Raw genomic sequence first — 13452 nt, 5'->3', positions numbered from 1 at the left:
TACTGGCTTAAGACCAGTGGAGTTGGTCTTATCTCATTTATAACATCTTCAATTCTTAGGATTCTTATTAACCCTTTAACTTTCTGTTTTCCAGTCAAATTTATAAAATAAAAGGGCAATGAAACATAGCATTCAAGTAACTGCCAAGACAACTTAATATAGACTGAAACAACAATGCTGCTAAAACTGACCTGTTAAATAATGAGAAGTAAATGTTTACAAACTATGTATAAAAATCTAAATTTGGATAAAAATGTGGGATATCAATGCACAATACATGTAAGTTTGAGTTGTTTGTAAGTTGAACATGTGAACATACAAGAATTTCATGTACTAAAACTATTCCAAAGCTTAGAGATGATAAAACTAGGGAAATGCAAGTAGATTTACAGAACTTTTTTTTCCTTAAGTGGCCATACGTGCTAAATAAAGATTTAGACAAATAAGTGACTGATGCGTAACAGTTATTTCAAATTTCTTCACTACTGCAGAGATCAAAAAGCAAAAAAATAGCCACATCCCATCTCTAGAGGTACAGAAAATGTTTTCTAGAAATTTTTTATCCATACATATGGTGTGTTATATAGTGTATAAGTTAATCATTAATGAAAACTGAGTTGGGGAGCATTAAAGAAAACAAGTGTTAAAATTCATTATCGTGTTTATTAAATATTCTTATTTGTTTAAACTCAGGGGGAAAGAAAAGGATATTACACCTCTGGAGAGATATGTCAAGATCAACGTAAGTTTCAGTGGTGATGGTGAACACACAGTATAAGAACAAAATTCTGATTTAAAACAAATTTACCTACCTGTAAACCATTTCATTAGGAGCAGAGTCATCAAAGGCATAATCAAAACGAAATGTTTGGTTTTCTAGGTACCTTGTTAAATCTACTTTTTGTTTTGGTTCATGTACCATCACAACATCTTTACTAGGGATTGTGATTACATCAAGATCTTTCATTTGAGTTTCTGAAAGAATAAATGAAAATCAGTGCCCAGTAGTTTTCACAGTATTTGAATTAATGCACAAAAATTATTTTAAGTAGTAAGAATTTCGATAAAAGCAGTAAGTCTTGTAAATATAAATATCCCATAAATACGCCATTCAAGTAAACAGAATATTTCAACAACAAAGTAAAAAAAAAAAAAAGAAAAATCAAGATTTCTGTAAAGCCAGGAATGGCAAAGATTCTTAGAGCAGTAACACATCAACAGACCTAACCATAGAAATCTGCATAATGGTTATGTTCAAATGAAATGATTTACATTTAACTCTTCCAAACCAATTTGATTTCTGCTAGTAACAAAATAAATTGCAAACAGGTCAAAAATCAACCCTTGATTAGAGCTCAATAAGCATACCTTTTTTATTGAGTGGTCGTTTTCTTACACAAACACATATCCTATGTTCATCAATCTAGAAATAAAATATTTTTTTCCAGTGATTATCAGTGGTATATAAAACACTGAAAAGTTAATTATGCAATATTTCCTCCCAAGGTTTTAGAAATTTATGCATAGCATAAATAGGATAAGTAAGCTTAAAAAACAAATTAGCTTGCAGAAATTTTAATAGTCATCAGACACAATTATTTCAAAAATTCTAAGTATAATGGAAACTCGCTTATTTTGTCATTTGGTAAACCACTAGGAAATAGCTTTGTAGAGGACACTACCACTCTTAGTAGCAATAGGTTCACGTTAATAAGCTACCTTATTCACTTCAAGATGTGCTGTATACAACAAAAGTAAAATTTCCTACCAAGTGGCATATTTTCAGATAGATTATAGGGAAAATTGTTGGCAAAGATAACTAGCTGTAGACAAGAAACACAGTTCTCAGAAGATTACTGGCCAAAATAATTTGAATAATTTTATAATATGCCAATTCTTAGACATTAATATTTTTTCATAAAATTAATGTTCCCAATACTTGCCTTCTAATGATATTTAATATAAAGCAGGAATTGGCAAAGTACAGCCTGAAAGCCTAATCCAAGCCATTACCCACTTTTGTAAAGTTTTACTGAAACAGCCATACCTATTCATTTATGTATTGTCTATGGCTGCTTTTCATACTACAAAGGCAGAAATGAGTAGTTGTAACAAAGACCATATGGTTCAAAGCCAAAAATATCAGGCCCTTTTCAGAAAAAGTTTTCCAGTTACTGTCATAAAGTATGAGCTCAGATGTAAACAAATGAAAGGGTAGCAAGGAGTAAAATATATGAGATGCAAATGTTATGAACTACTCTATTAAATCGTATGTAGTACACCTGCCTTAACACAGGCATTACATTCTATAATGTATTCTGTATACACTAGGATTATTAATTACTATTAATAATCAGATGGATTATTTTTCATAAATACAAATTACTCACAAAAGTATTCCCTGTCCAATAAATTCCCATTCTTCAATCGGAAAGGAGTTGCATAAGACAGCAGAACATTCTTCAAGCACTAGATTTCTGGTTTACAGCAGTCCTCAACAACCATCACTTATTGTTAAAAGCCAGAGTAACAATTATTTAAAAATAACAAATTAATTAGTAGTAAGTTGGAATGATGGTGGGATCTACAGCCCAAGCCAAGAGGAAACAAACTTGGAATTGAGATAAAAGTATAAGTGATGGTCAGAAAGGAAACTGGGTCTTCTGACATCATCCTTGACCGTTGCTCCGTCCTACCAAGGACACAGAGGCTTTGCTTTGAAGTGGATTATCTTTGTGAGAAGCATGTCTAACATATCAAATTATGGGAAATAATGAGAAAATAATGGTAAGTGTGGGTGGTTTCTTTCTTTCTTTCTTTCTTTGGATGCATCACGTGGCTTGTGGGATCTTAGTTCCCAGACCAGCGACTGAACCCGAGCCTTTGGCAGTAAGAGCTCAGAGTCCTAACCACTGGACCGCCAGGGAATTCCCAATGGTTTCTTGATCTTCTTAAAATATGGAGAAGGAGTACCCATAAAGAGAGAAAAAATTACAGAGCTAAATCCAGTATTAACTTAGGGGGTATCAAACATGTTTTTATTTACAGCATAAAAAGTTCCAGAGCAACTGTTTACAAAGAATCTTACAGGATCTGCTGTTGTTAATGGTCTATAATCCAAACTTCCTCTAAAGTCTCTGATCATACACATAATTTCATAATTTGGGTTTGTAGCATCAACATCCTGTAAGAAGACAGAGAATTCATCATTTATTATAATTACAATACTGTAGTATTTGTTGCATTTATGTTATATATGGTTTGAAAATTAAAATTAAATAGGTTTTGTCATTTGTAACAGCCAAGCCCAAACTCAAACCTGAGATGTGATATAGTTTCAGAGTTCAAGATTAATAGTATGCCTAGGAATCACTTTCATATTAAAAACACAATTCTGATAGTCAACATGCATTCTGTTAACTCCAAACCAAATACTCCTTATTAAAGCCACCTTTGACCTATTTCAAATATGTTATACGTATACCTTAATTATCCTAGAAAATTGAGCAAAACAAAAACAGTGCTCATCCTAAACATCAATAAAGAACTCTAGAAAAACTGAAATTCTTAGAAAAATGCATTTAATCAGATTCTTCTTCCCAATTCCTAATTCAGTGTTTCAGCAAAGTAGAACTATGGATTCATTTATGTTCACTTCCTATTATTACTGACTCTCTAAAAAAAACTAAGGCATGGTATAATACAGTCCCAAATCAATAAAACATAGAATTTAAAGGAATCCAAAGCCAAGATAATTTTTTAAATCTTTAAAATTCAAATTACTGCATGCTAACTACAATTTACTTTTTTGCTTCAAAACTGAGAAAATTCAGATTAAGATACAAATAGCAACAGTTAACAGCCTCTCCTAGCTATGAGTATAAATTATTAAACATTTTAGGTCAGGTTCTTTTCCCCATATACTATATGCAGACTTGCTTTGAGTACAACGAAATTTCAAAACTGTTAATGTAACATACTTTCAATTAACCTTTTGGGAAATAACACCAACTATGTCAACTGAGAAGCAGAATGTAAAGAAGAGGTCACAAAGAGATGTAAAAATATTATGAAGTACCCACAGGAAACACCAGGTGGCATCTGTACTAAGTATCAGTAGATACAAGCATTATTCATTTCAAAACCCAACTGGTCATTCTCAGGTCACTTTCAGATATAAGTTGATTTATTCAGGTTGAATATTATACTGATTCCACAATTCCACAACACAACATCTTTATGATTAAGGGCATTTGAACATACTCCTAAATAAGGAAACAATCCTGATATTTTATTACAGGAAACAAGTTCTGAGAATATAATAGATACAATACAAGCACAATGCAGGAATTATTTGTACAATAGCAGAATTTCTAATATGTGCAGACCTGTAGAGAGATAAAAGACCAGTCTTCTATGCAACTTTTCCATTGCTAGTAAAGTTTTGCTACTATCTAAAGGAAATGTGAGAAGAGGGGCACATCAGAGATACTCTCAGCATCTAGTATAAATCAACACACAACGAATTTCCACCCTTTCATTGTGATATGCTGAACTGATTAACCATGGAAAAACAATAAAATGGATAGTATAACCATATACCTTAACTTGATGTTTTTCTGAATGTATTTTTAGTCCTTTTTAAAAAGCCAAAATCCTATTATTCTCGATGTTATACATCCATTAGAATTCTGTAACACAATGGCTTACTATTCAAAAAGGAACAAGCTTTAGGACTAACACGTACCCACTAAAACTTGAAAGGTTTATGTAGTAAAAAATCTGTTATGATAACTTATTTCCCCAAGAGTTTATATTATTCCTCAATATCAATTTAAGGAACTATATTGAAATCTTTAAATGAATGCCTCAATTATTTTTTCATAAGCCAATCACTTTCACTGACACAGTCTAATCTTTGGTTGGTGCATAAACAAAATATGTTTCTGTTACAAACCTGGGCTCTTTTTTCTCTAAGTTCTTGCTGTTGTAGTCTCCTTTTTTCCCGTTTTTCTTGCAATTTCTCTACTTCTTTCACACAATTAGATTTTCTACGTGCTGGAAGAAACAGATGAGCTGTAGAAGCCTAGTTTTCTTTTTAGAGTACCATACTTATACACAAAAATTTTATGTATGAAATTTTACCACACACACCAAAAAAAGGTACACAGTGACAAAACATGCCTATGACAAATATGTGAACTTTACTTATGAGTTGCTTTAACAAAGCTAGGAACAGGACAATATACAAATAAGAGTCATGAAAAATGACTCTGACATATTGATACATGTCATCTCTTGGTTTAGAATCAAAGATCTTTGAATTGGAAAGGATCAAGAAGCATAAGAATTTCTTTTATAACATCTGTCAAAATTATCTGGCCATAATTTTAAATTCAAAGCAACTGAAACATTGTTATAGTTTTATATTTATAAATTGTTTCCTCCAAAACATACATTTAAAAACCCAATTCACAGACTAAACTAACAACAAAAAAAATTTTCCACAATGGTAAAAATAAAATCTGCAATTAAGTTTGCAATTTGGGGACTTATAAAGTTGACCAAGAGAAAATACATGTATGCCTAAAATGACTGAATCCTTGATACATGATTTACATACAAGGGGGTCCAAATTCCTTTTTTGCAGCTTGAACTGGAGATATATCTGAAACACTACCATTCTGTTGTGCAGAGGAAGACTGTTCAGGAAGTTGACTAGGCCGCGCACGTGCAGAACCAACCACTGAAAGTGAAACAAAATTTTAAAATATACGTAATAATCAATTCTGTTCAATAAACAAAACTCAATCTGAATAATTTATAAAAACCAAAGCCAAGCTTGATTTTAAATAATAATTTTTAAAAAGTAAGTGTGCAAAATACAGATTTTATACACATTCTCATTTTGAAAAACTTACACAATTCAGAAATACAGCAAGTAAAAACGTAAAAGTCCTTCAACCCTCCTTTTGTTCTAAATCCCACTCTTTGCTTGTCAAATATGCAAATCCTCAACAGAGAATTTCCCACTGTGGATGTTACAAAAGTGGAAAAAGCAATATTAAGTTAAATATAAATATCACATTTTACAAAGAAATATAAATTTTCACAAGACTCAAAGAATAGTGCTGAAAGTGCAGGGCTTTCCCTCTACCTCCAATCTTTCCTCTAATACCTACACCTGTCCTGCCTCACCATCCATACATACAGAGGAAACATCCCTATGAGAAAGGACCATTCTGAACTGCTGACCATTCTGAACAGTAGAAAAGAAATTAACTGTGCTTTATATCACCTAGCTGAAAACATATGAGAGACCTGAAATTAACTGCAATTGATACCTGTTCGACTTGTCTTCAAAGTTACCCATGACACTTTTTGAAAGTTTGTTAGCCAGAAAATAATGTAAAAATGTCACAATGATTAAATTTACCCTTGTGAAATCAATTAACCGACTACTTCCCCATTCCTTTCTTTCTCATAATACTCTCCTCAAATCTGAAAAATTATTGGGTAAATAAGACACCTCAAAATGGCATATATCATGGAGTTTCACATTCATCACATACCTTTATAAATCATTTTCTTTATACCACTGACATTATTGTGTTGGGAAATCAAGATGATATCAATCTTAAAATTAGCCATGTAAAGTTTAAATGAATAATAATGTCAAGGGTAATATTTACTTTTGATTTACCTTGTCAGGGCAATAGGCAAAATTAATAGGTAAATTTTTACCTCTATTATCTCTTGGAGGAGGATCATTCTTAATAGAAGCCACAGTCCGTCGATTCTATAAAAGAGAAAATGTTCATTTTACTTTCTCTCTTTACTCCTCATATATATGTCTATCATAATCAGCTTCCTTTATTTTTATTTATTTATCTATTTTTTTGCTGTGTTTTTTTTAAATTGTGGTTTCAATGGAGAAGTACATCATCTGCTCACAAAATAGCTCTTGAAAAATACAAGGAGTACAGATAGTATAAAACAAAGCAAACTCCAGTCACGAGACACTACGTACATTATGCGAAAGCAACAGTCTGATCTCCAAGTTATGAAAACTAGAATTAAAAAGTCACTACACAGAAAAGGTCCAAGTTCCCAGCTTGGCAAAACTTGGGTGCAGTTACATGAAATGTTTAATAAACTGAATTCTTTTTCCCCAATGTGTAAACAAAATGACAAGACTAAATCTGTACCTGGCAATTTCAATCTAACTCTGAAGCTACACAGAACACACAGACACCTTGTAGACTTCACCTGTTAGTCTGACCATCTTTTCTTCTTAGGTGGTAGGAGGAAGGGAAAGGTGACTGTGCAGAGCAAAGATGTGGGACATAGAAGTACTGTATACTAGACATTACAAAGTATGGTGAAAAGAAAGCCGCAATTAATGTATAGTCTAAGGGGGAAAAGACTACACTCCAACTTTGGAAAATTAATTTAGAAGGATGGGGAAGAGTTTAAGTAATTGCAGTTTAACATGAAAAATGCACGTGTGATAGAACGGAGCACAGTGGAGGATTCATAAACACGCTCACCAGAAAAATCTGTTAGGTTTGCTTTGTCCAGATTAAGAAAGAATAACTAAGCTTAACATCTGGAATCCCTTATATTCGGTAAAGATGAATGCTCTGCTGCTTACTTATGTGGAATTATTTATTGATAGGATAAAACAAAAAGAAAAAAGGAGTAGTGAGCTGACTAGATGTCAAGTGCTTGCTAGAAATGATTTTTAAATGTTTCTACATGTAAAATTTACTAACAAATTTTAGTCAACCATTTAAAAATAAAAATTTGTTTAAAATTCTTGGAGAAAATGCCTTTTTGCCCACATGTTTCAAATTGAAAATCAACTTTACTATAGATAGGAGTTCTGTGGAGTGTACAAAATTCCTCATATTTAGAGATCAAATGGCCATCCAAGATAGATATCATGTTTCACAGGCATTATTTTTAGTCACCCTAAAATTTCAGCCATGGGACCAAAATTTAGTGTTCTGTGCCATGTGGTCACTGGTTTCACATCATGGCTTAAGAAAATACTGGCATTTTGTTTTTTATGAAAGAAGTCCTACCTTATGCATACAAGCAAAAAGGGGAAAAGAAAAAGAATGGGGAGGGAGCAAAACCTTTGTTTCAAAGACAAGATACTGAAGGCAAAAGAATGTGGAGCTTTAACAAGCTCAAAGAAAAATATTCGCTGGCTGATCACTGATTTGTATGCACTCTAAACAATTCTATAAATAAAACCAATATAGCATTTCTTAATCATGACCCCATCAAAATGAAGTATCTCCTAATTATTCTTTCAATGTCAAATATATACCCTAGAGTTGACATTTCATTTTTAAAGGTTACAGCTACCTCATAGGGACTGAACTAGATGTACTCTTATCCTCTCTCTGAAGTACAACAGTACACCACTGCACAATGGCATCCAATTTGAAAACTAATGGTAAAGGAAATTCTTCAGGAAAAAATGAAAATCTATCAAGCTGAAAATCTAAAATTAGTTCTACTTTCTAATAAAAAGAAAATACATAAAAGTGCATAATCAGAATAAGGAATTCTTATGCCAGCTTGTACTGCAAATTTTCCAAACAATGCAGCAAACATAAACCCAGTCCAGATGTCAATTATGAATACAAATACAGCTTGAGGTTTTTTGCTTTTTTTTTTTAAAGGCAGTAATTTTTTGAAATAGTTAATGCAACTGTTGCTAACACAATAATCACAGTACTCCTGGCTTCACATACTAAACTGGACTTCCGATCAAGTGCTGATTAGCCCAGTAAGGGAGGTCACAAAAAAAACCTAAATCCATTTTCAGTCATGTCTAGTCTTGTACCCTCCATTCTCCTTTTTTAGCATTTGAAGACAACAGGTTGAGTTGGCAGATATTGTTTATGGACCCCTGAGGTTGTTTTTACCAATTCAATCTCAGTTTTACTGAATTCCTGATAACAGGAATAGGATTTGCAGGGAGAGCAGGGATATCAGAAAGGTCTGTACTGGATGTTTTCTGAGAGGCCAACAGAGAAGCCGCTGTCTGAATGGTTTCTTTTTTTTTTTTAATAGATTTATTTATTTTTTATTTTTGGCTGCGTTGGGTCTTTGTTGCTGCGCACAGGCTTTCTCTAGTTGCAGTGAGCGGGGGCTACTCTTCATTGCGGTGCGTGGGCTTCTCATTGCGGTGGCTTCTCTTGTTGCGGAACATGGGCTCTAGGCGCACAGGCTTCAGTAGTTGTGGCTCGCGGGCTCTAGAGCACAGGCTCAGTAGTTGTGGCACACGGGCTTAGTTGCTCTGCGCATGTGGGATCTTCCCGGACCAGGGCTCGAACCGGTGACCCCTGCATTGGCAGGCAGATTCTTAACCACTGCGCCACCAGGGAAGCCCAATCTGAATGGTTTCTGATTGAGTTGTACTTGTCTCTGTATCAAGTTGTTCCTTTGTTTCTGTTTTATCATGTCCACTCAAAGCAAGACAGCATCTTCACTTGTCTCATCCTCTTCTGTTTTGGTTTTCTTGGGACTCTCTTCTTTATGAGGTGAGAATGTCCTCTTGACTCCTACTATAGGATTAGGTGTCTTTGTTGCTGCATTTCCTGAAGATCTTGGTGGTGGGTTTACCAGACCTGTTGAAGAAACAACTCTGGAGACCGCAGACTTTGGTGGTGATGAAATGGCTGGTTGTGTGGCAGTCTGAGGAATGCTTTCACTCGATGTACCCCCTGAGCTTTCACTGGAATTTACCTGTGGCACAGAAACTTCAGTAGCCTGTATGCTGGTCACAGATGCTGCTGTTACAGCTGGAGCAGGACTGTCGCTGCCCTGAGAACTGCCAGAACTGTTCAATGGACTGGCCTTCACAGCACTGGTAGGTGAAGGCAGAGACGTGCTGTTATCACTGTCCATAGACAAGTCGAGGCTGCTGCCATTCAGAGGTGTCAACCTGACACCTTTTGTTGAACACTTTTTCTTTTTCTGAAGCACATGATTAGGCAGTAGTTGATGGAGTTGCTTTCTTCTTACATGCATTGCAGCAATTTTCATGTCCACCTCAAACATCTTGCTGTTTATTGTTTGCCTATAAAGACTGAATATCATAGGTGAGACCAACACTGAGATTTTCAGAGTTTTCTGTTTTTTTAAACACTAACCCAATCACCCACATCATGCAAAATTCTTGTCAGGATTTTCTTTGGGTGCTGGAAATGTCTGGGGATTCACATGAGCCAGTGTAATAAATTCATTCTTCTCCGAACTTCCAACCAGGATTCGGATTTTTTTTTTTTTTGGATTCGGATTTTTGATTCCACCAAGCCCACCCATTTTAGGCATTGTTTTTCAGTTGGTGCACTTCCTAAAGTACAATATAATGCTTGTTCTTTTGAAAGAAGTTGGAGCTTCAAAAAGTTTGGACCACTCTGCCTTACTCAGCAAAATTTCATCTGTGATAGCAAGACCTTGTTTAAATTCCTCAACCATGACCATCCGTGTTGAAACGGACACATTGTACGTGGAGTTCTGTTGTGGATATGGTAGTGTAATTATAGGCATAAGATGGTACCTATCACTGGGGTTTACCCTTGGATCCCATACCGGCAAATTAAGATTGCATTCTTCAGGCTGTTTCAATAGGACTGGATTTGGCCATTCCCATTTAGAAAATACCAAGAAAAATTTATGTACAAGAGTTGATGCTACTGCATTTGGATAAAGCTGGCAAGTTCTTGCTACTAGCATAGCCCAGGAAACACCACCGAGGAAACCTAATATATTGGAATAGATGTTGTGGCGTTTGGCCCACAGTTTGATAGCTCTCAGGGTTAACCTGAAGTTGTCAATGTTTGGTACTAGATGTAAAATTTCATCAGTTACCCTGCAACCGTTAAGACTTCCTATGCATCTTATATCTAAATTTTTAAGCAGACTGTCATCTCTTAAGTCCAAGTCTTCTGGAATAGTCTGCAGTGCTAATCTTGCAAACAAAATATCAATCTCTATCCCATCAAAACACAGTTTGATAACTGGTACAAATGCCTCTTCAACAGCTCTTAAATCTTTTACTTCTTCCTGTAATTTCAACTTATCATAGAATGAGGTGAAAAAGTCACTTCAATCAACATGTCTTGGTGCAACACACAACACATCAATATCGGCACCTTCTGTATATACTCCTAATCTATAAGATCCAAATGTAAAAATTTTTCCACCAACCTTTTCAATTACAGATTGTGGAAGAGTCTTGCTTTCACTGATTTCTCATAGCCACTCTTTTACCAGGTTATTTAATTTTCCCAAAATTAAAGTCCTCTTCCTCTTCAAAAAGAAAGTTCCTCTTCCTCTTCAAAAACGCCAGAGGGCTTCAGAGTCTCAAACAGTTTCTGTGTAAGTAGGGAGTCAGTCTCCTTGGGGGCTGCTAAGCTGATGGGAGAGGTAATGCCACAGTGCTTCTGTGGCGGCTGTGTCTGTGGTGATCCCTGCGTTGTAACTGGAAATGGCATCGTCTCCTGCACTGGCACCGCCCAGTCACTCCCCCCCACACACCCCCGAAACCGCTGCCATCCTGGGCAAGATCCACTGAGGCGGGGTGGGGGGGTGGGGGGATGTTTAAGCGCTTCTCCTCCTTCCCCTTCGTCCTAACATGGCCTCAGCTTCCTTTAATTAAACATAAGTAGGTAGACATACAATAATATAAAACTAAATGAAAAAAAGGGAAAAAATAAATGACGAAAAACTAAAATTATCTTCTGATAAACTACCACTAATGCCATCAATATTCAAGTTTTTTTTATATGAGTATCCCGCCACTGCCCTAAAATATTCAGGAATGAAAACGAGCCAGGCACTGTTCTAAGGACCTTATATGTATTAATCCATTTAATCTTCACAACAACCCTATGACATCATTATTATTGCTATTCTGGTTTCACAGATGAGGAAAGTGAAGCAAAGAAGGATTAAGTAATTTCATTAAAGTGTGTGTTTTTTAATCATCATGCTATCCTGCCAAAATCATGTAATACATTTCATCTCTGGATGTCACGGATAAATAACAAAATACTAGTTTTAGACAACTTACAGCCCATTGTTAAACTGAAACATCAAAATACTATGAAATGCATACTGTCGGTTTTTACTAAAAGGTTTCATTAGACTTTCAAAGACTTCAACACTGCATAGATAGGGCAGCAAGTTTTTGGTCCTATTATTTATTTACCAAGACTTTATTTTATTCACCTAAAAAAAAGATATCAAATAATGCAGTGGGTCTCAATGCTAACTGCACGTTCAAATCAGATGGGTACTGTTAAAAGGATGTTGATGCTAGGGCCACCCTTTTTTTCTTTTTAATCTACCTATCTATTTATTTATTTTATGGCTGCATTGGGTCTTCATTGCTGTGCACGGGCGGGCTTTCTCTAGTTGCGGAGAGCGGAGGCTACTCTTCGCTGCAGTGCATGGGCTTCTCATTGTGGTGGCTTCTCTTGTTGTACAGCACGGGCTCTAGGCACGCGGGCTTCAGTAGTTGTGGCACATGGGCTCAGTAGTTGTGGCTCATGGGCTCTAGAGCGTAGGCTCAGTAGTTGTGGCACACGGGCTTAGTTGCTCCGTGGCACGTGGGATCTTCCCAGACCAGGGCTCGAACCTGTGTCCCCTGCATTGGCAGGTGGATTCTTAACCACTGCGCCACCAGGGAAATCCCAGGGCCACCTTTTAGATAAAATAAAACTGAATCTCTGCGAGTGGGTCTAGGAATCAATACATTCTAAAAAATTTCCAGGTGATTCTAATGCACACCAAAGGTTGCTAATGACATTCCAAGAAGGATAAACTATGAAGATCCTTCAAGGTTGTGAAGCCAAGTGTGAAAAACAGTCCACTAACAAGGGGTAACTAACTAATGACCTGTAAGCAGTGACTCTCAATATGTTGAATTCATATAAATTGAAAATCTGTCTTATGGTCATATGCATGGTTTAAAAAGCACAATGTTTTGTTGATATTGTTGAGTTTCTATCATATTATATGTGGATGCTTATGTATGTCTTCCCTGCAAGATAGTGAGTTCCTATAGGGCTAAAGTCATGTCATATTACTCTTTGTAGAAGATAAAATCAACAATGTAGTAAGAATTTTTGATTAATTTATTTTATTTATTTTTGGCTGCATTGGGTCTTCGTTGCTGCACCTGGGCTTTCTCTAGTTGCGGTGAGCGGGGGTTACTCTTCGTTGTGGTGCGTGGGCTTCTCACTGCGGTGGCTTCTCTTGTTTCAGAGCACGGGCTCTAGGCGTGCGGGCTTCAGTAGTGGCATGTGGGCTCAGTAGTTGTGGCTCTCGGGCTCTAGAGCGCAAGCTCAGTAGTTGTGGCACAAGGGCTTAGTTGTCCCGCAGCATGTGGGATCTTTGCAGACCAGGGCTCGAACCCATGTCCCC

The 13452-nt window shown here is 35.9% G+C and overlaps 1 protein-coding gene and 1 pseudogene across 2 annotated transcripts in view; both read right to left on the bottom strand.

The window, feature by feature from the left end:
* Positions 1-13452, bottom strand: part of KIF2A (kinesin family member 2A) — a 65476-nt gene that overhangs the window by 18739 nt on the left and 33285 nt on the right. Inside the window, exons 4-9 of one of the 2 annotated variants that reach the window (XM_061187830.1) lie at positions 6745-6799; positions 5624-5746; positions 4958-5058; positions 3089-3184; positions 1369-1423; positions 813-975 (exon numbers count right to left, since the gene is read on the bottom strand). In XM_061187830.1, the coding sequence (XP_061043813.1) occupies positions 813-975; positions 1369-1423; positions 3089-3184; positions 4958-5058; positions 5624-5746; positions 6745-6799 (593 nt within the window). The remainder of the gene's footprint in view (positions 1-812; positions 976-1368; positions 1424-3088; positions 3185-4957; positions 5059-5623; positions 5747-6744; positions 6800-13452) is intronic. The other variant, XM_061187831.1, reaches the window with a different exon arrangement.
* On the bottom strand, positions 8778-11546 carry LOC133089714 (poly(A) polymerase alpha-like; annotated as a pseudogene).

The sequence above is a fragment of the Eubalaena glacialis genome, chromosome 4 (assembly GCF_028564815.1).
Source record: "Eubalaena glacialis isolate mEubGla1 chromosome 4, mEubGla1.1.hap2.+ XY, whole genome shotgun sequence".
NCBI classification, from domain to species: Eukaryota; Metazoa; Chordata; class Mammalia; order Artiodactyla; family Balaenidae; genus Eubalaena; species Eubalaena glacialis.
This window is presented reverse-complemented; position numbering and strand designations above follow the sequence as displayed.